Genomic DNA, 26,802 nt, shown 5'->3' on the forward strand with positions numbered 1-26,802 from the left:
TCTTTCTATAAACGCACACGTGTACTTGTAAACACACACACACACACACACACACACACACACACACACATCCTCTTGGACTACTCAAGAAAAACAAATTCATCCAATTCCAGGGTGCCTGGGTGGCTTAGTCGGTTAAGCATCTGACTCCTGGTTTAGGCTCAGGTCAGGATCTCAGTTTGTGAGATCGAGCCCTGTGTCGGGCTCTGTTTGATTCTCTCTCTGCCCCTCTCCTGCTTGTGTGCGCATGCACTCCTGCTCTCCCAAAATAAGTAAATACGCATAAAAAAAAAAAAAAGAAAAAAAATCATCTACCTTCTTTGCTCCATTCTCACTTGGAATCTCCACTATCCACCCAGTGCCTGGGGGTGCTGTCCTTGCCTCCCCCAACCGCAGGCCGAAGTCCCCAAGCTCCACCCTCTTGCTCCCCAACCCTCTCTGTCCCATCCCCTTTCTGGTCCAGTTCAGGCCTTATCCTACCTCCTTGGACCTCAGCTTCCGCCCCAGCTTCCTGCACATTCCCCACATGGCCCTGCAGAGTTTCTCTGCCCAGAACGGACTCTGTCCCTTCCTACTCACAGCCCTCAGGGGACTCCCCAAGGCCCTGGGGGAAAACCCCTGGCACACAAGGCTGCCAGCCCCTGTGGCCTTGTCTCTCTGGCTTCCTTCCTCCCTCCCATCTCACACGCCAGCAGCACCAAATGCCTTCTACTCCCCTAACTAGGTCAAGCATCCGTGCCCATCTCCTGGCTTCAGCATGTTGCTTCCTCTGCCCTGAACAGCTTTCTCCTAGCTTGACCCCTGGCCGTGGCTGCTCTCCCTTCAGGACACTGCTTGAGGGCTGGTCTCCTGGAAGTCTCCCATGACCCCTCCAGGCAGAGAAAACAGATCCCGCCCGATGGCCCGTGTGCTCTGTGCATAGTACACGGACGCCCCAAGGCACTGTCAGGACACAGGAAGTGCTGGGTCTGAGCTTCGTGTCTCCTGGCATCCTCAGGATGTGTGTGGCGAATGGCTGAGTGATGGCACCAAAGTCTGTGCCCCTAGGATGTTGTAAATTGTATAAGCGACTCTACCACTGGCTGTCGGTGTCCGTGGGACGTCCTTGCCCAGAGAGCACCCTTAAGAGCAGGGAACGAATTCGACCAGCACCTGTGCTTTCCCAGAAAGGGACTTGCACACCAGAAAGCCTTGAGGAATCAAAACGTCTCTTTTTCTTTCCCTCATTCATTCCATCCTCAACTAGAATGTACAAAAACTGAATAAATGTTGAACGAACGGAAAAAGGCCATGCACACCAGTAGGGCGCCCTAGAGGCCGTTAGGTTCCAAAAATGTGCATGTGGCAACATCGCCCCCTCGTGGTCCTTTTTGTCACTGCCTCGAATCACGGGACAGGGGCTGGGTGGAGCGTCTATAATGAGCTCATCACCACCATCACCACCCCCTGCTGAGATTCTTGATGTTTCAGACCTTCTTCCCTCTGTGGTTGTGGTCAGGCTCCGGGGCTGGGGAATGAACTCATACTTAAATCACGGATGTTAAAATTATTACTAGGACCTATTTTATTTAAAAATGTTTATTTGTTTTGAGAACAAGAGAGTGTGCACGAGCACACGAGCAGGGAGGAGCAGAGAGAGATACGGAGAGAGAGAATCCCAAGTTTGCAGAGCCCAACACGGGGCTCCCATGAACTGTGAGATTGTGACCTGAGCCGAAATCAAGAGTCAGATGCTCAACCAACTGAGCCATCCAGGTGCCCCTTGGGCCTATTTTCTTTACTCTGGACCAATGTGGCAAGTGTACAGCCTTCTAGAGAAGCATATCCCGTTCACTGATTATCTCTTGTGAAGGGGAAGGTGGCAGAGATGTGAAAAGGGGGATAGGGCTGTTCTGGGGAGTTAGAGGAAGTAGTGGCCGGAGGATTCGACCCAGTGGAGCCTCAATGGGTGATTTCACTGGCGACAGGCAGTGCCCTCAGCTGATTCACAACTGGGTCTCCAGCATTTCCCTGGCACAAAAATGCCGCCAGGAGACAGGTTCTAAATGAATGAATAGGTCATGTATGAGCTCTCCTATCTGTCGAGAAATCTCGCCTCCCCTTGCCTGCCTGGGAAAGTCCTCTGTTCTGTACAGACTGGGTCAGGAATCTCTTGGGTAAAGGCACCCAGTGGCCCGAGGCCGGGTAACGTGCCTCCCCTCTGCTCCCACATTGCTCCTGGGGCTGCCTCCACCTCCTTCCTGCCCGTGTCTCCTCCCAGCCTGGGAATCCCCCCACGGCTGGGGCCGCGTCTGCCTGACCTGTCTGTCCACGCTGAAGCCCAGGCCTGTGAATGAAGGCTCATGCGTTCTTTCCTTATTCGTTCATTCCACAACTATTTCATGAGTGCCCACGATGCATCAGGGGCCATTCTGTGAGCAACACGGTGACAAAGAGAGCTGGTGTGGCCCCTGCCCTCACAGAAATGGGACTAAAGGTGGCACCGTGGAAGAGTCTCCGGCTGCCGTCCACTGCCCCTTCTCCCCTTCAAGGGCAGGACCCCAAGGGTCAGCAGCCCTAGGCTACAGAGGTTTTCCAGCCCCCACTGCAGCTTGGGTGGCTATGCGACCAAGGGATGCATGCCACTCCCAGGCCTGCCCTGTAAGAGCAGCGAGAGACGGTGACCAGCAGAGTTAGCGCCAGAAAAGGATATGTGGGTGTTGAAGGGCGCCAAGGTGCCGTTACTGAGAGGGAAGTAATCTTCCTCGTCCGAACCATCGTGTTTTGGGATCTCCTGGTAAGAGCAGCTCAGCCTTGTCTTTAACATGACGGAAATGCACAAAGGAGCTGTTCACAGGCCTCAGGCACACGTAACGCCTTGGCAGTTGGGCCGTATGCTCCTACTAGCCGTGTTCCTAAATTCTGCGACTCGTTTTCCCCTGGCTTCATTTCAAGAATGGAAAGCTACTAGAAAACTAGAGAGTAAGGGCAAAAATACACTCCAAGAAAATAGGGCAAGGGGCTCATGTTCTGGAGGGTTCTGAGGCTGCCTTCTGATGCAGAGATTGCCCGTGAAAGCCTGGGAGCCAGGGGTCTCTCTTTCCCTGTCTCTCCCTCCTCCTGCAGAGACGTCAAGGGCACATAAGCGCCCTTATATGCCAAAATGAGACATCCTCCTTGCCTCACTACCCTTCCGGAGGCGACTCACCTGTCACCACTGTCATGAGACCTGCCTGGCCATTAAATCTAAAGGAGCAGTGAGTGCCCACAGCCACACTCAGGGCTCCAACCTGATGGCCCCAACCAGTCTGGCCTGTGACATGCTGTGTGCTTTACTCATTTATCTCTTTACTGTTTTGTCTCCCCCACTAGGGTGTGAGTTCCCTGAAGGCAGGGATGTTTGGCTCAGTTATTCCTGTATCCCCAGGGACTAGAGCAGAGTGTGGTGCCTAGACGGTGCTCAGTAAGTCTCTGTTCAGGGGCACCTGGGTGACTCAATCGGTTGATTGTCCAACTTCGGCTCAGGTTATGATCTCACAGTTCGTGGGTTCAATCTCTGCATTGGGTTCTGTGCTCTCAGTGCGGAGCCTGCTTCGGTTCCTGTCTCCCTCTCTCTCTGCCCCTCCCTCTATTGCTCTCTCTCTCAAAAAGAAATAGACATTAATTATGTGCCAACATTCCATCCTCCCACATGGCTTTGAGGTGAAAGAAACTTCTCTGGAGTTGAATGGCCTGGGTGTGAGTCTAAGCACCTCTACTTAGTAGCTGTGTGACCAGGACTGATTACCTAAGCTCTCTGTGTCTCAATCATTAGACAGCTTACCTCAGAGTTGTTCTGAGGATGACACAGGGAAACAATGGGTGCAGAGCCTGGCACAGACAAGTGTTATGATAAATGTTCGCCTCGAATAGAGGTCATCAGGTAGGAGCGGGCCAACGTGACAGGGGCAGATCCCTTCCTCTGAGCATGCACAAGCAGGAAGCCTGATGCAGTGGGGGTGAGAGAAGCCCCCCACCCCCGGGGGGGAGTGTTTAAGTAGAAACCTGAGGGAATATAAGATTCAGGGCACGGTACCATTTGTGCCAATTAAATGCACACCGAACAGTGACATCACGTATTTTTCAAGGATACATATACATCCAGACAAATTCACGAGTAGTACTTGGAGGCAGTGAATTAGCAACGTAGCTCAAGTTAAAAAACACAGCAGTAAGTGAAAGGAAGCAAGAAACAATGAAATTCAGAGCTCGGTACCATTTATGCAAATTAGATACGGTCGTCATACATCATTCAAGGTTGCAGACCTATCTACACAAACATATTGAGAAGCAGTAGTCAGAAAGAGTCAACTCAGTACACATGTGACAATGCGGTTAAAATTGAAGAACACAGTGCTGAGTGAAAAATGCCAAAAACATGAGATTTAGAGCAGAATACCATTTATGCAAGTCAAACACACACACAATACCACCACCATCATGCAAGTTTTAGGAAACAAATACAGTTAAGCAAACATCTGTAAAACATATAGTAAGTATGGTTGAGTGGGTGTCCATGGTTGAAAAAGATAGTGGGGAATATAAAAGGGAAAAAATAGAACGAGAGAGAGTCTCAATGTGAACCAGTAACACAGCACATTAAGAACTGAGGAGCACAAAAGGACTCAGTGCTGTTCCCTAGAGTTTTCCCTCTTTCCACTAGGCACACTTCCCCTGGGCAATCTTTCTCTCCCAGGGCTTCTAGTGACAACTTCCGAGATACCAATGAGGTCTGAATCTCTGTTTACACTTCACTCCTGCCCTTCAGACATGGATGGCCAAACCATCTTCTAGGTGGGCCCTCCAGGATGACTCCTAGGCAACTCTCACCACCCCCAGTCTATCTATACCAGGGCTTTCCTGTGTCCAGCTGTCTACTGTCCTTGGTGCTGAGGACCAAAGTGCTCCCTTCCCTCGGAGCCCAAATGCCGGCTGTCCATGGTCCTGAATCTCACACAGCCACGCTTCCCAGCTAGTCTCCCGCTGTCCTTGGTGCTGAAGACCAAAGTGCCAGTGCTCACTTCCCTTCGAGCCCAGCTGCCCGTGTCTGCCTGCGGTCCTCGGTACTGAACCTCACATGGCCCCACTTCCCTCTGCATCCAGCGACTCTACCCCCTTCACCGCTGCCCTTGGTGCTGAATGCCTAAACCAGAACACGCAGGATCTGGGGGTTTTACAAGCAGAGGGTGGGGAGAGGAGGTATGGACACCGGTGGCCGGTGTAGCCAGACACTGAGGCAGAGTCCAGGCGTAACTGCTCAGGCTTTCCATTTGTATGAATGAGTCATGGTGCCCTGTGCATAGTGGGCATTTTCTACAGGTCAGGCTCTGTGCTGAGTAGCTGACTCCCCTGAATCCTTCCACAGACCCTGCTAAGATCTCATCCCACGGAGGATACTGAGGCTTGTGAAGGTTAGGTTGCCCACCCTACACCCTGCAGTGGGGAGGCTGGCGTCTCACCACAGGCAACATGGCTCCAGAGCCCACACTCCTTTCCGCTGGAATGAATGCTAGAGGACACCCCCGAGAGCTGCAGAGGCCTTGAATCTGTGGGACACTGCTTCCCCCTCCTTTTTGTTCCCTGGTGGGTTCTGAGCTTCTGCCCCACCTGTGGGGGTGCCAGGCCAGTGCTGGCTTCTGCTGACCCCTAGACTCACTTCTGTTTCAGCTTCATGATCTTTTCGGTGTTGGGCAGGCAGTTTGTCCATGGCAGGATCCCGTACAGCCACTTCAGCAAACAGTAGCCCAGGGTCTGGAGGTCGCTGCGGCGGAAGGGCCCTGGGAAGGGAGGGCAAGAGGCGGCAGCTCAGTCCAAATGCTCTACTCCCTGACAGATCCACCCGCTTCCTTTCTCTCTCTGACTGAACCTTGCCCTCATGGACTCAACCATCTAAGCACACGAGCTTTAGTCTGTTCATTCACTTTTCATTTGCCTGCTCTCGCGCTGTGACGAGTCTCTTTTACTCTCGTTCACTCTGTCAACCATCCTTACCATCCCCGCTCTCACTAGCTTACTCCCTCATCTCTTGTCTTTCATTCATTCACTGAGTCCTCGGCTCTGTGTACCAGGCCCCATTACACCTTCTTAAATCCCAGACAAGAGTTTGGTTGGGTCCCAGCCCTTGACAGTCTAATGGGGACACAGTACAGTGTGGGATTACCTGAGCTGCAGGGGAAGCAGGACAGGGTGAGAGGGAGCCCAGAAGGATGGGCAATGAACCCAGCCTCAATAGAGGAGGTAAGGGAGACTGTCTGATTTATTTTTATTATGTTTCAGACAACAATTTTTGTAAACACTGGGAGTTGACTGTACCAGACCCTCCGATATTGGAAGCACAGGGGCCACCCCTTTCTTGGGGGAGGTCAGTCTGGTGGGAGGACACAGGCAGGCACATGGATGGCCATGACATCAAGGGATTTGGGACAGAGAGGCTGAGACCTCCTCAAGGAATCTTCTCCTCAAAGTACTTTCTTTTTACTTATTCTGTACATTTTCCTTGGATAATCTCATTCCTCTCCCAGGGCTTCAGCTGACAGCTCCTGAGATACTGCTGATACCTGGGTCTCTGTCCAGACTTACTCCTGAGCTCCAGACTCTTGGGCAACTCTCATGTTCTAAGCCGAAATCAGATCTCGAACCTGAACCTCTGAAACTCTGGGGCCTTCTTGTGTCCAGCTACTCGCTGCTGTCATTGGTGCTGAACGGCTGCCCTACAACTCCCTGATACAGCCCATTCATGGTTCCAAATCCCCATTATGGCTCCCTTAGTGTGACTCCTGTGTCTGGCCACCTGCTGTCCGTGGCTGTGAAAACCCAGAACTGCCCTTATATGAGAAGTGTACCTCCATGGTCCCGAACCCCTTCTCCAGACCCTTACCACATCCCTTGTGCAGGTCAAGGCTAATGAACTCAAGGTCCCCCTCATGTGGGCTCCTGCTGCCTTCCACATTGGCCACGTGTTTGCCACCGGGGGCATAGCGGAAGGTGAAACCATAGCCTCCCAGCATCACCTGGGTGGACATGGAGAGAAGCCATTCAGTTTGGAAATTACGAGCTTGGATTCTTAAGTCAGAGATTTCAATCACAGGTGCAATTTGAAACAAGTGCATGCCGAACAGTACAGACGGGTGTGAAATGAAAAGAACCCAAACTGACCATCCACAGCTTCCAACCCATGCCCAGAAGGAACAACTAATAATCGTTTCTTATGCATTGTTTCGAATAGCTTTCTTTGAATACCTGGTAAACACACGGATGCAGAAGGGGCTCTAGTTTTCCACAAAGGGAAATTATACCTCTTGTTGACATCATTATACCTCTTGTTGGACACCTGGTTTTTGCATGTTTTTAAAGTGGGCTGCACACCTAGTACAGAGCCCAATGCGGTGCTTGAACTCACGACCCTGAGATCAAGACCTGAACTGAGATCAACAGTCAGACGCTTAAATGACTGAACCACCCAGGTGCTCCCCCCCAACAGCTTTTTGCATTTTAATGTTTATTTATTTTTGAGAGAGAGAGACACACACAGAGTGCGACGGGGAGAAGGGCAGAGAGGGAGACACAGAATCCGAAGCACGCTCTAGGCTCTGAGCTGTCAGCACAGACCCCGATGCAGGGCTTGAACTCATGAACTGCGAGATCACGACCTGAGCCAAAGTCAGATACTTAACGGACTGAGCCACCCAGGTGCCCTGTTTTTGGCATTTTAGTAGTAGTTCCGGGTATTAAAATCTGGAGCCAGATAGACCCCCACTCAGCCGTGCCTGAAGCCAGCGAGGTTCTGGCTTTTTCCACTCAATGGGCCACAATTTGCAACACCCCTTAAACATTTTCTTTTTAAAGCCATGTTAAATCAGGTTTCTAACATTTGCAACTGAAAAAGTAATTAGAATTTACTTTAAAAGGTTTTTTAATCAGCATCCCTACCAGGAGTGTATACTTAAGGTTTTCCCTCTTTACTATTACAATCAGTGCTGTCAGAAACATTTTGTACATATATCTTTGCAGAAGCCTGTGAGTATACATATAGGACACATTCCTAACTGGTGGATCAGAAAAACATACCCATTTAAAATTCTGACTATATCCAAACTGCCTTCCAGAAAGGTTGGCCAATTCCCACTTCCAGCAGTATATAAAGAATTTGTTTCCTTACATCCTTATTAGCAACAGATAACCATTCTTTTAAGTTTTGTCTACTCTTAAAACAGGATGTTTTAATTTTCATTTCTATGACTATTGACATTATTTAGGGAGGTTGAGCCTCTTTTCACATACTTAACCAACCTGTGGGTTTCTTTTTCTATGAACTGCTTTTCCTATTCGTTTTTCATTATTCTACTAAGTTGCTTATCTCTTCTTATTTATTCAAAGGAGCCCTTTACATACGATAGACAACAATTCTTTATCTGCAATAAGCATGGTGAAATACACGGATGTTTTGAGACAGATGAGACACTGAGCCCAGAGAGCCCCTAGGGTGGAGGGGACCTAGCTATTACCTGGCTCAGGTCCTCTGGATTAACAAAGATGTTCTCAGCTGTCACATTTCCATGGACGTACTCATTCTCATGGAGGAACTCCAGGGCATCCAGCTGGGGGAAGAAAGACAGCCTCTCCATGAGTAGCTTGACTAACACAAAGAGGTTCTGAGGCAGAGCCCAGTGAAGGAATCTCCACTTAGGCCTAGGGTCAGAGGCGCTACTTGTGGTTGGAAGGGGAAAGACTGTTTAAGCCTAATTCTGAGTGAAGCATTAGGAAGCCCCATCTGCCAACACACCCAAGCATGTCTTGTTTTTTTGTTTTTTTTAAGTTCTTAAAATTTTTTAGTAATCTCTATACCCAGCGCGGGGCTCGAACTCACAACCCTGAGATCAAGGGTTTTGTGCTCCACTGATTGAGCCAGCCCAGGTGCCCTGCAATTTGCATTTCTTATGTCCAGCTCTGACTTCTCTACTGAACTCTAGACCCATACACTGAACTGCCTGGGTGGTAGTTACATCCTGAATATATCCCCAAGCCTACCTTGACCCCAAGGCTTACCTTTCCACTAGGTTCTGCTTGTTCTACAAACTCTCTGTCCCTACAGCCCATCTTCTTCTCAGGCCCTGTCCGCTCGTGCCAACCTCGCCCGGTCTCCTTGCCCCACCAGTCCATCCCCACACGGGCCACAGGGCTTTTCTGCACGCAGAGCTGATCCTGCTCCTCCCTTGCTCCCGATCCTCCTATGGCTCCCTAGTGCCCTCAGGAGAGTCCCAGGTCCTCAGCTTGGTGTTCTGAATGATCTGGTCGCTACCGACCTCTCCACATCAAGCCCGCCTTGTCTACCCCTTCCCCCTCTACATGTCATACTGAAGACACACTGAGCATGTAGACCTTCAGGACTCTTAACATGTCACTCCCTGGCCACTTCCACCTCTCCGGCAACTTAAATTGGGTCTTCTTATCCTCCATCATAGCAGAGGGACATTTCTATTCAGAGGACGTTTGCGGCTTGTCAAACTGTTTACTTTAAGATCCTCCTCCCCCACTAGACGTAACAACCACGTCTGTGCTACTCCCAGCCCCTGGGATGGTGTCAGACACCCAGCAGGGACCTGATAAATATTTAATGAAAGGATGGATGGATGAGGGAATGAGTGAATGAATGAATGAATGAATGAACAAATGCCTTCTGCTCTCTCCTATACAAGCCTCTGCCCAAGCTGTATCCTTGGCCTGGAATATTCTCTTCACAAATCTCCACTCCCACTCCACCTGGCACCTTGCTATTTCCCACTCGTGGCTTCTACTAGGAAGCCCAGCTGAGCCCCTCTTTTTAAGGCTGGGGCCCCTTCTTCCACCTCTCACCTGGGAATGCTCGTCACTCTGGTTCTAATGGCCTAGTGCCCACCTGTGCCTGTCAAGCACTAGCCCCCGGTGTCTAGCAGAGGGAGACACGGGTTGAATGTGTCAATGAACAGGCCAACTGGTAATCTAGGACCTAGTGCGCCATCCCCTGGATGGGAGCCAGCAACTTCTAGGTACATACCAGCCGGCAGGCCATCTGGAACACAGACCTCACCGACATTATATGCTTTGGGTTGTCATCCAGCACCGACTGAAGGCTCCTCCCCAGGGTGGGAAACACCAAGAACCTGGAAGATAGGAGTATCCCAGGAGGTGGGAGAGATGACCGGGGCAGGGGGGCAGAATCCAGGCCACCAAGGAGGGACCGTGGCTGGGTGGCCACAAGGTCCCGGTCCTGGGCAAGATCAAGGGTTCCTGATTGGTAGGGGATCAGCGTGGCTCAACACTGTGGAGAAAGAAGCAACTGGCTGGCCAATGGCTCCGGGGTCCCAGCCATGCCTGGTCACGTGACGGGGAGAGAAAGAACGGGACCAATGAGGTGGCTGGCACGTGAAGTGACTCACCTGTACCTGTCCTGGTGAATGCCAAAACCGACACAGGTGGGGATGGCCAGGAGGGGGGTCGAGTTCAGCTTCTTCCACTTGTGCACTGTGGGAGGCAGGGAACTGAGAAGTTAGAGTCCACCTGGTCCCGGGCCCATAGCCCGTTCTCAGAGCGGAAGCAGAGACTGCTTGAGCCCAGGCAGGACCCTCAGTACTCCCAGTCAGAGACACCACCTCTGCGAGTGGGTGACAGCAGGGTGGGGACAGGGTGGGCATCGCTGACCTCGGGCTGTCATCTGTATCTGCGGGTGACAGGGGGTGAACGAGGCGGAAAGCACATACAAATCTGGAGCGGGAGGCCTCAGAACAACAGAGTAACCTCTGGATTCACACGTGTGATTAGTAAGATCAGGAAACGTCTCCGCTGGTCCTGGCATCATTGGATGCCTACCCACCTTCCAGCATCTCAGTTGGGTGATACAGATCCAGGGGTGTGCTAGCCAGGGGGGGGACAGCCCTGAGCTGCAGTGCTTGCCAACTTTCGTGGTGTAAACACTTCCCACCGTGGCCGATTTCGGGCCACTGATCTGACGTGACAGAATGTGTGGCTGGAAGAGATGCCAGCACGCCATCGCACGGTGTTTTCACCAAGCAGGCACAATGGCTGTAAACAACCCCGAGAGTATAGGTCATAGACAATGTAGACAAGTAATTAGGAAGTGATGAGTTCTGAGTATCTGAATATTTACTACTGTTCTTAATACAATGTAGTTGATTGTAGGCTGATGCGATCGATTTTAAGTAATGACTACGTTGAGCAACTGGCCGTGGTACTTCTGATAATTCAACACTAGGCTCTCCAGGCCCACGGTGTCTGTCCTCTGAGGCCCAAGGCCCAAGGCCCAAGGGGTGATGGGGCGCAACTGGGCCTTTTCCCACACCTTCAGGGGGAAGTTAGTTGCTCTGACCAAGAATTCACCGCTCTCTCCCCCTTGTCCATTTCCCTGCAGAATACCTTGCAAAGGCTTGGCCGCCCGCTGGAAGAAGTTCTGCTCAATGAACAAGCGCCCGTCCTTGGCATCCTAGTCGGGAACGGCAGGGGGAAAGGTGTCACAATGCAAGCTCTCAGACAAGGGCTTCAAGGACATTACTGGCCAGGTATCACCCCAGGTTAGTGCCAGCACAACCATCACCAAGTCCCCCACTTCAGAACCAAATCCCCTAGGGTGCTGCATGTGAACATGTTATTTCCATTGCCCAGATTTCTTTTCTGATAGGATCCACAAGTTTCCCTAGACATGTGGCCTTCAGCTAAAAACAACATTTCCCAGCCTCCCTGGCAGTGAGGAATGACCATGTGACCAAGTTCTGGCCAATGGAGATGTAAGCAGAAGAGATGTGGGCAACTTTCAGGTTATGCCCTCAAAGGGCTGGGCAGGCTCTCCCTTTTCGCTTCTGTTCCAGTTGGCTGGAATGCAGAGGAGATGGTGGGAGCTGAGGCAGCCATCTCAGCCCATGTGGAGCCGCCCATGTTGGAGCAACGAGAGAGAAAGTGGGCTCCCCTGTTCATGGAACCACAGTGATAGCCCTGGACTACTGCCCCAGACTTACGTGAATAAAGTAAACTATTACTTTTGCTGAAGCCATTAATAATATCGGATCATTTTTTCTACAATGCAAACTGAGTATTTTAATTAAACACAACTAGTACAGCTGGGTTCTTGAGAGCACAGGGCTAAAGAACTAGGTTCAAAGCTCAGCTCTGCCATTCATTCATTCTTTCTACAGAGCACCTATTATGTGCTGAGCACTCTACTGGCAATGGAGATACAGCAGTGAAGAAAGCAACTTGCATGCTGGTTGCCCCTGGGCCAGTGATGAGTCCCCATTATCTCACCTATTAAATGGGGAAACAGAGTAACCAGCTCACAGGCTTGCTTGTGAGACTCTTAACCCAGGGTCAGGCATGGAACAGGCTCTCGACGAACAGGGGCTATTACTCATCTGTGAGCCTGGCTCCGGAGTCCTCGCTCTGAACCACTCACACAGTCTCTGTCTAGGGCCAGGGGAAGGCACCCGGACTGGCTGCCACAGTATTCTGGGGGGGGGGGGGGGGGGGAAGGGGGCGGGGGGGGGGGAAGGGTGAGAAAATCTGAATAAATGAAGGGAAGACAATAAAAGTCACCTACAATCCCAGCTTTCAGAGATGATGAGGCTACTAACCAAGACGATACCCTTTTATCAGATTTCATGGACTCCTCAGTGCAAGGACCCCATCAGATTGCTTCTCTGATGGACTCCAACATCCGGCACAGTGAAATACAGTGGGTGCTCAACAAATACATGCTATGAGGCAGACAGGTAGTGGGCAAGTGGGCCACACAATGTGGGTACTAGTGGCTTCATTGCAAGGGTGAGGACACTCAGCCCCTCCAGACTGCACAGCCCAACAGCACCAGAACCAGGGCTCAGGGAGAACTTGACTGCAGCTTCCCAGGTCCCCTGTGATAAAGAACCTGAGGCTGGAGGGAGATGTGCCCCACCCAAGGTCCCACTGCCCCCTGCAGGCTAAGGTGGAGCTCTCCTGCCTGTGCCAGCCCTCAGAGGGGGCTTGGAGGTCAGTGGTGCCCAAGCCCCAGGCCCTCCCCTTGTGACTGCCCCCCAGGGACACTCACTAGTTTAAGCGAGAATCTTTGTTTCTGGGGACTTGACTTGCAGGTGAAGGTGGAGACAGGCTCAGCTGTGGGTGGACAAAACGAACAAAGTTATGATCACCAGGGAAAGTGAAAGTCATAGTCCTGAAACTTCTCAGTGAAGAGCAAGCAACACTTCCGCTTGTCAAGTGCATTCTTGGCTTTCAAGACCTGTTCCTTCCTAGGTCTTGGAAAAGTTCTGTTTTTTCCTCCTTTCTCTCTGCTAATATTCAGCTACACAAAAAGGGTTATTACCAAGCAGGCCTGACTTCTGTCCTTGGAAAGGCTTGCTTGCAAGGGTGGTCCATGGCTGGTGTCTGGGTACTTGGATTTCAGGAGGGTTCCAGCATCACTGAACCAAGCAGAGGGGCCCCCTGTGCCCAAACTATTATGCTGAACACCTGCTTTCCTTCTGGGAGTCTAGAACGTTGGTACGTTCCAGGCAGAGTGTGCCTAAGTGACCAGCTACCAATAAAAACCTGGGGTATGAGATGCCTGGGTGGCTCAGTTGGTTGAGCGTCTGAGTTTAGCTCAGGTCCTGATCTCGTGGTTTGTGAGTTCAAGCCCCCACATCAGGCTCACTGCTGTCAGCGCAGAGCCCGCTTCAGATCCTCTGTCTCTCTGCCCCTCCCTTGCTCATGCCCTCTATCAAAAATAAATACATATGAAGAAAAAAAAAACCGGGTGCTGGGTCTCTCAGGAGCGTCCCTGGTAGACAACACTTCACGTGTGTTGTCACACTTCCTTGTGCATCCTCCGGGAGCCCCCGGGGAAGGGACTCTCAGAAGACTGTGCTGGTCTCCCCTCAGATGTCACTCCGTGGGCCTTTCCCCTCCCTTGACTGTGCTCTGTGTTCTTTTGCTGAAATGCACTGTGGCCCAACTATGTGCTGAGGCCTGTGGGTCCTCCTTGTGAATACCTGAGCCTGGGGGGGTGGTCCTGGGGATCCCCAATACACCAGATATTTGCATTTGTCTACACATGTGGGTGAGTACCATGGGACGGATGAAGCCTTGTCCCAGCCCCATCCCCACCCGGGGAAGTGCCGTCACAGGTTGACTTCTGCCCCTCGGGGTCCTCTGAGCTGCAATCCCGGGGCTGCCCAGATCCAATGGCTGATCCAGCCCTGCCGGCTCAACATGGAACCGTGCTGAACCACCACTTCCGCCCCCGAGTCCCCATGGGGCCATCTGAGCCTATCGCTGGGTGGGGGGCGCACCATCCACATCCTTCCTCCTCTTTTCCTCATAAACACCCTGCCTGCTTGTCCCATGCTGCTCAAGGATAAACCCCGTGCTAAGTGTCGGCTTTACACGCATGGTCTCCCTTTAATGGTCTCAGGACAGCCCCGGAAGGTCTACTACGTTATGATTACTGCTGCCGCCGCCATTGTTGTTAGTGCCACCTGCCGGAGGAGAGGAGAACTGCGGGTCAGAGAGGCCAAGAGAGGCTCCTCGCAGGGCAATCAACTCTCTGTGTGACTCTACGCGAGGTGCTAGACTTCTCTGGGCCTCCACTCCCATGCCTGTGAAATAGGAGTGACGAAGCCCGTCCCCAGGATTGGATACAAGGGCTCAGGTGGCCCAGCAGGAATGAGCACGGCAGTAGCTGAGCGCATACCATACATTTGAAGCTAGCTGCATCCTTCACATGCACCGCTCAGAGAACCCACTCAGCCCCGGAGCTCGGCACCAAGCCAGGCTCATCACGAGTGCTCAACATCATCCGGGGCCCATAAACCAACACACTGTTGTCCATTCCCGAGGCTCTCTGTGCCCTCCTCCACCCTTTCAAATCCTTGCTGCCCCTTGCTCAGCCAGATTGGCGCTGTCCAAGGTGTGGAAATAAGGGAGGTGACAGTTACCCAGAAGCCATCCTTGCCCTCATGAAGCTCCAGCCAGAGCAGGGTGGGAGTCCAGGGTTTACAGAACCCAGGACCGAGGGTGACCCGAGCCAAGCCTAAGAGAGGGAAATGTGGGGGGGGGGGGGGCTCAAATCTCAGGAGAAAGGGGGGTCCTTTCCACCTGTGAGAAGGGGGCTTGGGGAGATCACCAACGGGTGTCTGGAGCTGGCTGTGGCACCTCTCAGGCATGCTAACAGTACCCAGCTCACAGAGTTCCCACACAGACGGGTGACACATATGCTCCTGACGCTCAGAAGCAGGCAGGGACAGTTGGCAATTTCAGTGCGATCTCAGGCACTACTCTGCAGATTATGAGGGGCTTTTTCTCTTGAGCTCCTCTATGTGGCCCTCATGCCAACAGCCCGCAGAGCCAGCTGGGCGATTCCCATTATAGAGGGGAGCCCACAGGGGCCCAGGAAGGGCAATGAGCTTGGTCACTGGCCCCTGCAGAGCCAGGCTATCAATCCAGGGCTCCAGACTCTAGGACGTGGGGAGACTCCTGCCTGATGCAGACCTGATACATGGAGAGCATGCAGACAAGAGCATAGCAGGCAAACAGGTGGAAGCTCCCAGCTGCCAGATGTTGCACCTGGAGCAAGAAAGTTGGTCTGGGATCCAGCATAACCAGAACGAACCGACTGAGCCACCCAGGCGCCCCACAAGAGTTCTTACAGAGAAGGGGGTTAGGGAAGGTATAACTAGAGAAAGGGGGGGAAGGCATGGGCATAATGGAAGCAGAGAGGAGCTTGATACATCTTGAAGCTGAAGGAAGGGCTATGAGCCCAGGAACACGGGCGCCTCTAGAAGCCCGAAAATGCAAGGAAACAGGCCCCTCTCCACCCCCAGAGCCTCCAAAAGACTCGTGAGACTGATTTTGGACTTCTGACCTCCACACCTGTAAGAGAACAAACGAGTGCTGTCTCAAGCCACTAAGTTTGTGGTAATTTGTTATGGTGGCCACAGAAAACTGACACAAGCCCCAAATCTCCGTCCACAAGGGCACAGACCCAGAGGGTAGTCCTGAACTTGAGCCCAGGCTACTTTTCACAAGCACAGCGCGGTGAGCAGCTGCGGGGATTAGAACTCAGGAACTGACAAAGGAAAAGGGTGGCCACTCATAGGGCTGTATGAATAAGGGAATAAGATGGGGGGGGGGGTGCCTAGGCGGCTCAGTCAGTTGTGCGTCTGACTTTGGCTCAGGTCATGATCTCATGGTTCATGAGTTCGAACCCCACATTGGGCTCTCTGCTGTCAGTTCAGAGCCTGCTTCAGATCCTCTGTCCACCTCTCTCTTTGTCCCTCCATCATTCTCTGTCTCTCAAAAAAAAAGGGGGGGGGGATGCAAGCTGGTGCAGCTACTCTGGAAAACAGTATGGAGTTTCCTCAAAAAACTAAAAATAGAACTACCCTACGACCCAGCAATTGCACTACTAGGCATTTATCCACGGGATACAGGTGTGCCATTTCGAAGGGACACATGCACCCCCACGTTTATAGCAGCACTATCAACAATAGCCAAAGTATGGAAAGAGCCCTAATGTCCATCGATGGATGAATGGATAAAGAAGATGTGGTATATATATACAATGGAGTATTACTCAGCAATCAAAAAGAATGAAATCTTGCCATTTGCGACTACATGGATGGAAGTGGAGGGTATTATGCTAAGTGAAATAAGTCAGTCAGAGAAAGACAAATATCGTATGACTTCACTCATAGGAGGACTTTACAAGACAAAACAGACGAACATAAGGGAAGGGAAGCAAAAATAATATAAAAACGGAGGGGGACAAAACAGAAGAGACTCGTAAATATGGAGAACAAACTGAGGGTTACGGGAGGGCTTGTGGGAGGGGGGATGGGCTAAATGGGGAAGGGGCATCAAGGAACCTACTCCCGAAATCACTGTTGCACTATATGCTAATTTGGATGTAAATTTAAAAAAATTAAAAATAAAATTAAAAAAAAAAAAAGATGAGCTGATTGGTGTGGTGAACTTAGAGCGGGGCCCACAGTGAGCTAAGAGTGTCAGCTGCTGTACTAAAAATTGCAATTCTCGGGGTGCCTGGGGGCTCAGTCAGTTAAGCTTCTGACTCTTGACTTTGGCTCAGGTCCTAATCTCACGGTTCATGAGCTCAAGCCCTGCGTCAGGCTCTGTGCTGAGCACTGGAGCCTGCTTGCTCATCTAGGAAATGGGGCAACGACAGTGCTGACATCCATTATGAGTTAGCAAGTACGAAGCAAAACACGTCCATGTGAAAACGTGTGTGCAGATGCTCACAGCAGCACTAGTCACCAGGGCCAAGTGTGGAAACAATGCACACGTGCACCGACCCATAACATGAAGAAACCAGATGTGGTATGTGCACACCCTGGAATACTATTCAGCCGCAAGGCAGAATGAAGTTCTGACACGTGCTACGATGTGGATGGACCTTGAAAACATCACGCTGAGGGACAGCATATAGACACAAAAGGCCATGATGTAGTGTATCACTGCATTTATCAGAAATATCCAGAACAGAGGAACCCAGACAGACAGAGCAGATTAGTGGTTGCCTGAGGCTGGGAGGAGGGGTGTGGGGAGTGGGTGCTTTGGTACAGGGCTTCCATTAGGGGTGATGGGAATGTTCTGGAACTAGATACACATGATGGCTGTGCAGCATGATGAATGGACTACAACTCACTTAATAGTAAACTTTAAAATCGTCATTTTGATGAAAGGTCAACCTCATTTGACAAAATAACAACACCCCCCACCCCCAAAATCACGTAAAGCACTTGGAACACGGTGCGGCCTTGAATAGGCACTCAGTAAACATTAGGTTGATTAATAAATACCAATCAGTGCACGGTTTTTGTTTTCTTCATTGTAACAAGGTATCGGACTCCCTTTTTTTTTTTTTTTTTTTGAGAGCGAGCAAGAGAGAGTGCAGGAGCAGGGGAAAGGGGCAGAGGGGGAGAGAGAATCTTAAGCAGGCTCCTCGCCCAGAGTGGAGCCCGACACAGGGCTCAATCTCATGACTGTGCAATCATGACCTGAACTGAAATCAAGAGTCAGACGCTTGACCGACTGAGCCACCAGGGCGCCCCGGACTTCTTTTTTTAATCTTTGACTACTGCCAGCTTCCAAGCCCGGCCCTGCCTCTTCCGCTCCCCGCTCCACGTCTGGGCAGGCTGATAAGAAAGCCAGGGGCTCCCTTCTGTGGTGCTGGTAGGAGAGGCGAAACACATGAGGCCCCGGCCCCTGTGCGGGGAACCCTCGCCCAGGCCTTGCCCTTTAACCAAACAAAAACCCCGATCAGGCACCTTTCCTTCCTGGTTCAGAGCGGTTCAGAGCCGCTCTCAAGCAATTAGCCTTTTGCATTCTCTTGGTCTGTGTCACTCTTAACAATCAAACCAAATTGTTTTTTTTTTGGGGGGGGGTTCCATGCTATCTCTGCAGGGTTGATAGAACACTCATCATCGTCCTCATCATTCACCCTCACTGGGCCTGAGCTCCCATATGACAGAGGTGGACACGGAACGGCGGGGGGGGGGGTGCCTTGTTACACGGGGCACAGAATTCCCAGATGTCCCCATCACCTTTTAGCCTCCTGAACACGCTTACTCTACCTGCGCAGCCCCTGCAGGTGGGTAGGTTTGCAATCCCAAGTCTAAGAGAAAGCTGTCTAGAGGCAGGTGGGCAGCTGGGATATGGCTCTCATTTCCATTCTCAGAAAGGGGGTCCCCGCCCCTTGCCCTGGCTCAGAGATGCCCCTGCCAGACCCAGCACCCGCCGGCCAGTGGACAGCATACCTTTATAGAGAATGCCCTGGCTGTCCCTGGTCTGGAGGGATCCCAGTTTCCAGTGTCGCCCATTCTTGTCTGTCACCACCGTCCCTGTGGGCAAAGCCTCAAGCGAGGTTGTCACCCGGCTCCGCTTCAGGGTCTGAGGGCTTTGCCTGGTCGCCTGTGGGCTGCTTTTGGGGGTTGGGGGTCTGCTCCAGGACCCTGCAGGAAGATAGTCAGAATAAGGAAAAAGCAGCAACAGGGAGAGACAAGTTGGATGGGTAATGGGACAATGCTCATCATAGGGTTCGTTTATTCATTTGTTCTTTCAACAAATGCTTCCTGGGACCTTTCATGAGTCAGGCCCTTGTGCAACAAAGCTGGGGACCTGGACACGAGTCAGACCTGGGCCCTTCCCTCAGGAGCCCCTAATTTGGTGGGGGAGTCTGATCTGGACACCGTCAGTCAGAACTGAGTCCAAAACAGGACAATACAGAGGGATAAGAGAGAGAAACTGATACCGCCTAGAGAAGTCAAGAGAGGCTTCCTGGAGGAGGGGATGTTTGAGTTGGGTCTTGTTGAATGAAGAGAAGTTTACTGAGGGGAAAAAAGATCTTCCAGACATTCGACCAAAAATATCCTGAAACAGGACCTGGCCACCCTGTGCTGAATATAAAGAGTCAGAAATTTGTTAGACAGAGGCCCTGCCCTTGAGAGGCTCCCAGACTGGCAAGAGAATGGGGGGCAATGGTGAGGAGAGAGACAACGACACAAGAAGAGATATTATCTACTCCATTCTTCCCACCCACCATCCACCCAAGGCGTAGAATGGCAAGAGGCAGAGGGGCCTGGAGACAACAAGGGACAGAGGGGAGGCACTGGGGGCTGTGACTTTAGATCCAAGGGCCCACTAGGAAGGAGAGGGTACACGGTCCTCAAGACTCCCAGGCTCGTCGGCTGGCTCCAGGCCTATGCACATGAGTCTTCCTGGTCCCTGCCCACACAGGACTCTCAGTCTAGCAAGTGAGGCAGAAAGGGCCATGGAGCCTGGAGGAGACATGTGCTCAAATGAGGGTGTCACTGGCACTGGGGGCTAAGAGGGCAAAGAGAGGGAGACGAGGCAGCCTTGATCTAGCCTGTGGTGCTCAGGAAAGGCTTCCTAGAGAGCTGCCCCTCGATGCCAGGATGAAGAGCTGGGGCTGGAGGGGCGATAGGAGGCAGGAGGCTATGCACAGGTGAGAACAGGGGCGGCTCTGGCTGTGTGTAGACGGACTGGAGGCTAGGGATGCTGCAATGAGGGTCCAGGTGGGGTAGGGGATGCCCGGGCAGGGGAAGGATGCCCCAAATACTGTCCGGTGACCCACCTTTTCCCCGTCTAGTCAGGCCAGGTTGACCCCAACTCTCACCTTTGGGTCTCTCACAGGGTCTCAAGGTATCTTCAGACCCAGAACTGTCACCATCAGAGAAGACGGATGACGAGGAAGAGGTGACAGTGCTAGACCATCTCACTTTCTTGGAAGAGCTTTCAGAACTGGTGTTCCTCTTTCTCTTTGAGCCTGGAGAAAGGAAGACAGGATGCAGACTGAAATTACAAAGGCCTTTTCCAGGGAACCCTAAACTGGAAAACCCTGAGGGCACATTCAACCACTCTTCCCGCCGATCCCCAGAGCCAAACCTCGCTTCTTCGGTCACCTAAATACCTAAGCAAACTATCCCTTCATTTTCTTTTTTTCCTCCTCTCTTGTATTTTTTTGTGTTTATTTATTTTGAGAGAGAGAATGCACTGTGCGCGAGCAGGGCAGGGGCAGAGAAAGAGAGGGGGAGAGAGAGTCCCAAGCAGGCTCTGCCCTGTTAGCACAGAGCTGGACGTGGGGCTTGATCCTGCTAACCACGAGCCGCAATCAAGAGCCGGATGCTCCACTGACCAAGCCAGCCAGGCACCCCCTGAGTTGTCAACTTGAAAACCCAGGGGCCGATCAGATGCCAGGAAACTGAGTGTAGACAGAGTCTGAGTCCTGGGCAGCCGCAGGATCAATGCCGGGTCAGACAGGCTGCAAAGGTTTCCGGCCTTCCTCCCCCGATGCATATATACATGCATTCGTCACCCCTCAAAGGGCTGGTTCTTACCTCGGAAGGATGACGTAAGCGGTCTGACAAAGGTCTGGCACCCTTCATGCTCCTCCACAGGCAATGGTTTCCCACAGTAGGGGCAGAATTTGAATGTCGCTTCGATATTTTTGCCACAGTTTGGACAGAAGGTGATCATGCTAGAAAACAAAAGGTGGGGGAGGGAACAGGGAGCTGAAAGCAAAACTTCACCCACTGCCAGTGAATAGTTCATCTGCGCTCCCCCTGGTGACAACATTGCAAAAGGGAGAAAAGTTACTACATTGGAATATACTCTCTTAGGAAGTGACCACTTCTATTTTTTTTTTTTAACGTATTTATTTAGAGAGAGAATGGGGAAGGGGCAGAGAGAGAGGGAGAGAGAGAATCCCAAGCAGACTCTGTGCTACCAGCGCAGAGCCTGACGCGGGGCTTGATCTCACGAACCGTGAGATCATGACCTGAGCTGAAACCAAGAGTCGGGCGCTTCCCCAGGAAGTGGCCACTTCTAAAACAAATCCACCCCCCCACCCACCCACCACTGCATCCAGCTTCTAGCCACCCATCTCTCCCCTAATGGCCCCGGGCAGGTCAAAAGCAGAAAAATGCAATGCGAAACTGCAGGTTTCACAGAAGATACGGGAATTCCTTGGAGTCCATGAAAGTTACGCAGAACCGCTCAGGTCACTGAAGCACTGAGGGTCTTCCCCTGTACTTCCGATGTTTGTTTCTTGAAACACACAATCGGTTTGGGAGAGACCGTGAATGCTCACCAAATATCCACGTGCTCCCCTACCCTTCCCGGGGGTCCCCTGCGGTTACACCGGGGCCACATAACTAATCCTGGTTAATGGCGTGTGAGTGGAAGTCAATTCCCAGCTGAGGCAGTTAAGAGCCAGAGGACCCCCTCCATCCACCCCTTCTCAGCACGCATGGCCCCGGAGGCCGCATCACTCCCCTGGCATAGCTACAAGATGAAGGAGGGCTGTCGGGTCCACGCTGGAATCTCATGATCAGTGAATAAATACACGTTGCATTAAGCCCCGAGGACCGTAGCATCCGCTACTGCAAACAGCCTGTCTTATCCTGACTTAGTGAGACACGGGTGTTGACATTATCCTTTAGGCTTTGTGTGTCTCTGGGATATTTCCTAACACTTGTAAAAATCAAAACCAAAGGTACACACAGAGCCTATTAAAAAGGAGGACACGGCAGGTGTATTCGTCTGCTCGGGCTGCTGTACCCAAACACCACTGCCTGCGGGGTTTGAACCACAGAATTTATTTCCTCAGAACTCTGGAGGCCAGAAGTCGGAGATCAAGGTGTGAGCAAGGCCGGTTTCTTCTGGGGCCTCTCTCCTTGGCTCACAGATGGCTGCCTTCTGTGTTCACATGGCCGTCCCCCTGACGGCGTTCCAATCTCTTCTTGTAAGGAACCAGTCATATGGGATTAGGGCCCCGCTTTGGTCTGTTTGGGCTACGATATTGAAATATGACAGACTGCGTGCCTTATGAAAAACAGAAACTTATTTCTCAGAGTTCTGGAGACTAGGAGGTCCGAGGTCAAAATGCCACCATGGTTCAGTTCTGGTGAAGGCCTTTGGGGGTCCAGACTGACAATTTTTCCTCAGTCCCCACATGGAGGAAGGGGCTAGGGAGCTATCTGGGGTCTCCTTCAAAAGAATACTGATCCCATTAGTGACGGCTCTACCCTCATGACCTACTGTCCTCCCCAAAGGCTCCCCTCCCTAATACCATCACACTGGGCATTAGCATTTCAAAATATGCGTTTTGGGGGAGGGGGACACAAACATTCAGACCGCGGCTGGCCTACCCTAACAACCCCGTTTTAACTTAATTACCTCTTTAAAGGCCCTATCTCCAAATACGGCCACATTCTGAGGTACTCAGGGTCAGGGTTTCCACATGATGGAATTCTGAGGGACACAAGTCAACCCATAAAAACAGGATTAAACTAGTTAAGCGAAGAAGAGAAAATCAACAAGGATGCCAGTGCTATGGGTACTTCAAGTAGATATATTTTACTTTTTTTTTTAATTTATTGTTTTTTTTCTTATTTTAAGTAAACCCTACACCACACGAGACTCGAACTCATGACCTCGAGATTAAGAGTCACGTGCTCTACCAACTGAGCCAGCCAGGTGCCCCTCAAGTAGATATATTTTATTTTACTTATTTTTTAAGTAGATGTATTTTATTTGTTTATTTATTTATTTATATACTTTAAACTTTTAAAAAAATGTTTAATTTTAGAGACAGAGACAGAGCACAAGCGGGGGAGGGGCAGAGAGGGAAGGAGACACAGAATCCCAAGCAGGCTCCAGGCTCTGATCGCTTAGCACAGAGCCCGAGGTGGGGCTCGAACTCATGGACCGGACTGGGAGATCATGACCTGAGCGAAGTCGGAGGCTTAACCGACTAAGCCACCCAGGTGTCCCTATTTATAAATCTCAAATAGCAAAAGAAAGTAAGATTATTTCCTTCGCCCTTTATTGTAAGACTTGGCATACAGTACTGATTACCAACTGGCTATGGAAACACAAGCCAAAGTAAGTTTGCTCGTGACTTCATGTCACCTCGCAAGAGAAAGTTCTCTCCTCTTTTATTTTTGACAAACAAAAACTGTACATATGTGGGGCGTACCACACAATGTGCTGCAATTTGTCCATATTGTGAAATGGTTACCACAACTGCCTGATTAACATATCCGTGACCGCCCATAGCTGCCACTATTTTTGTGTGGGTGGTGAGGACCCTTGAGATCCATTTTCTTAGCAAATTTCAGGTATTTGATACATTATCATTGACTACAGTCGCTATGGTCTCCAGAATTTGTTAATCATAACTGAGTTTGTCCCCTCCCCAACACTTTCTTTTAAAAGTAGGCCCCACGCCTAACGTGGGGCTCGAACTCACGACCCTGCGATCAAGAGTCGTCTGCTTTTCCAACTGAAGCCAGCCAGATGCCCTGAAAGTCTGTCCCCTGTGATCAATATCTTTTTCCCCACAGCCTCTGGTAACCACCATTCTACTCTCTGTTACTAAGAGTTTGGCTTTTTTTTTTTTTTTTCCTTAGATTCCACCTAGAAGTGAGATCATGCCATAACTATCTTTTTGTGTCTGGGTCAGTCTGATCAAACACCTTTTCCTGTATTCACCGTAGAGCTTGGTGTCTGTTGCACCTGTAAACAGGAGAGTCCTTAAAGTCTGGCTCTGGCTCCAGGCTCCTGGATTTCGGTTCCATATCCGCTACATGCTGGGCATGTTACTTACCCTCTCTGTGCCCCAGTCTGCCCAATGGTAAAATGCGGCTTCTAACAGTACTTTTTTTTGACCGCTAGAGTAGTTGCTGGGGCCTAAATGAATACATTTATATCAAGCGCTGAGAACAGGGCCTGGCCCCCGGAAAGCCTTTTATGTTAGTGGCTCTTATGACCGGATCATGCCCCGTATCCAATTTACATTCCAGTTGTCAGTCCTTCTCTTCTGCCCCTTCCCTTTCCGGAAGTTCCGCGCCTCCCAGGCTTCTCCATTTCCACTTGGTGCTGACTTATGGACTTATGGTGCTGACTTATGGCTTGCCCTTGAAAGTCACAGGCCGTCCAAAGAGCTCAGGAAAGAAATCGCAGCCAGAGGAGATGAGGGTTGTGCTTCCCCTTGGTCTGCAGAAAAGCAGAAACCACACTGTGGTAGAAAACTGCCTTTCCTTCAACTCCCACCAAGGAGCTGTGTACGATGTCAGACCGCAAAGGCTGTTGCCAAGTGTCTTTTAAGGAAACCTGTAGGTTGGTTGTGGCACTTAATTTGTTGTCCTGGTTGACATCTGAATGGACAGATCTCTCTTCTCGAAGGGATAAACATGGGTGAGCATTTTTGGTAAGCTAGAGGAGTCACTCCTCTTCTCGCTTCAGGCCATTGCACACCTGAAGCCCTTCTGGTGACATTGGAGCCACAAGATCAAAATGGCCTGGAGGGCGGCTACCCTGAAGAGTGGTTCCAGGCTTTGTATCCGTGAGAAACTTGAATTTGGGTTCAGCCACTGAGATATGGGGGCTGCTGCTAATGCAGCATAGTCTGGCCTCGTCTGACTAGCAAACTAAGACTTTAGTTTTGTTTTGTTTTTTAATTTATTTATTCTGAGAGAGACAGCATGCACGCACATGAGCAGGGGAAGGGCAGAGAGAGGAGAGAGAGAGAGAATCTAAGCAGGCTCCCTGCTGTCAGCACAGAGTCCAACACGGGGCACGAACTCACAAACTGTGAGATCACGACCTGAGCTGAAATCAGGAGTCAGACACTTAACCGACTGAGCCACCCAGGCACCCCTAAGACTTGGCAGTTTTTTTGTTTTTTGGGGTTTTTCTGGCTTTACAGTGTTAAGTGGTTTTGCCTTAAGTGGAGTTTTCCCTCGGTGCCAAGTGCCCTTGGCTAAAGATGGCCTCTAGGATGGGGCAAGCACCTAATCCAGTGACCCTGTCACATCCATGATAACTTTCCTCCTGGGAGTGAAGTCTGACAGCAGCAGCACAGAGGAGGCGGAACAGGAGCAGGCTGTTGGTGGGGAATAAGCTATAAGGGGGCCTGTCCCTGAGGGGATGGTACCTTAATGGGGTCACAGTCTGCCCTTCAGATTCCCTGGGCTGGAAACTCCATCTTAGAAGAGTCCTGTAAGTGAATAAAAGTGGAGAGGTTGACTCGGGCCCATTTCACATATAAGTGAAAGATAATGGTTAATGTTTACTGATCACTGGCTATGTAGCCCGCAAGTACTAAGTTCATTCACTCACTCAATAATCCCTCACCGAACTCCTAATATGTGCTAACCACTGGGGATACAGCAGCAAAGGAAACAAACGAGGCCCTTGACCTGAGGAAGCTCACATTCTAGTGGCAGAGGATGAGATTAATAAGCAAATGAACAACTGTTTAATAGGTCAGATGGAGGTAGTGTTACAGTAAACGCTCAATAAATATGGATGGAAGAAGGCAGTTTCACAGTAAAGTCACCTGTCCAAGGTCACATGGCTAGTTCAGGACTTAAACCCAAGGCTCCAACGCTCAGGCCAGTCTTTATCATCCATTCACCCGTTTATTTTATTTGTTCAACCAATATTTACTGAACATTTGCTATCTGTTAAGAATTGCGTCCCTCCTAGGAGGTTCTCAGCCATTGTACAGCAAAAGAGCTAAAGGCTACTAGACTCCATCCACCTCAGGGAAGGAGGGACAGTCTTCTGGATGACCACGACTCGCCTAGCCCCGCCCTCCCAAAAAATCGGGCATGACGTCGTGTCAAGACAGGACGGCCGACAAGCTCCCTATGAGCCCCGCCCATCTCCGTCGTAGCCACACCCGCCAAGACCCCACAGGGGCCTGAGAGGGCTGCAAGGACAGATCAGTAATCGCGGCGACAAGAAGCTTCTTTCATAGAGACCCCCAGCCCGGGGGCCTCCGTCTCCCACAAAGGGTCGTGCTGACGTCACAGGCAGCACGACCGAACTGTGGTCACTGCATCAGGAGACCTCTCCCTTCTCCGCCTCACTTTCCCCTCACCTCTGGACTTCGTGAGCGGGGTTGGGAGCCAGGTATCTGCGGCCAGATTCTCCGACCCTTCGCGGAAGTAGGACTCACCTTCTTAGTTGTCCCGCGTAAACTTCCGGGAGGCGGAAAGCGCTGCGCGCGCATCCTCGACCCGAGGAAGGACAGCGCCCGCGCAGGCGCTGCTGGCCTCCGGACTGCCCTCGGGCAGTGACCGGGAGGGATTATTTCCTCATCGCCCACCCCCATTCCACCCTCTTTTGGAGGGTTTCTGGTTCTACTGCGCATGTGCCAACGTGACCCAATGGTAAGGAGGAGTGAACTATGAAGCATCTCTCCGCCTATCAGAGAGAAGTCTT

General features: G+C 51.2%; 1 protein-coding gene and 1 non-coding gene across 3 annotated transcripts in view; both read right to left on the reverse strand.

The window, feature by feature from the left end:
• The window catches only part of VRK3 (VRK serine/threonine kinase 3), a 33,388-nt gene extending 6,662 nt beyond the window's left edge, over positions 1-26,726 (reverse strand). Inside the window, exons 1-12 of one of the 2 annotated variants that reach the window (XM_015081319.3) lie at positions 26,537-26,726; positions 25,508-25,570; positions 20,907-21,046; positions 20,186-20,335; positions 18,807-19,001; positions 13,088-13,152; positions 11,428-11,494; positions 10,434-10,518; positions 10,052-10,157; positions 8,523-8,615; positions 6,896-7,028; positions 5,675-5,795 (exon numbers count right to left, since the gene is read on the reverse strand). In XM_015081319.3, the coding sequence (XP_014936805.1) occupies positions 5,675-5,795; positions 6,896-7,028; positions 8,523-8,615; positions 10,052-10,157; positions 10,434-10,518; positions 11,428-11,494; positions 13,088-13,152; positions 18,807-19,001; positions 20,186-20,335; positions 20,907-21,045 (1,154 nt within the window). In that variant the 5' untranslated portion in view covers position 21,046; positions 25,508-25,570; positions 26,537-26,726. Of the gene's footprint in view, positions 1-5,674; positions 5,796-6,895; positions 7,029-8,522; positions 8,616-10,051; positions 10,158-10,433; positions 10,519-11,427; positions 11,495-13,087; positions 13,153-18,806; positions 19,002-20,185; positions 20,336-20,906; positions 21,047-25,507; positions 25,571-26,458 lie in introns of both variants that reach the window. The other variant, XM_015081318.3, reaches the window with a different exon arrangement.
• Positions 22,976-23,050, reverse strand: TRNAK-CUU (transfer RNA lysine (anticodon CUU)). The gene has a single exon. It is a non-coding gene; the product is annotated as a tRNA-Lys (tRNA).
• Positions 26,727-26,802: the final 76 nt, after the last annotated feature.

This window comes from Acinonyx jubatus, chromosome E2, assembly GCF_027475565.1.
Source record: "Acinonyx jubatus isolate Ajub_Pintada_27869175 chromosome E2, VMU_Ajub_asm_v1.0, whole genome shotgun sequence".
NCBI classification, from domain to species: Eukaryota; Metazoa; Chordata; class Mammalia; order Carnivora; family Felidae; genus Acinonyx; species Acinonyx jubatus.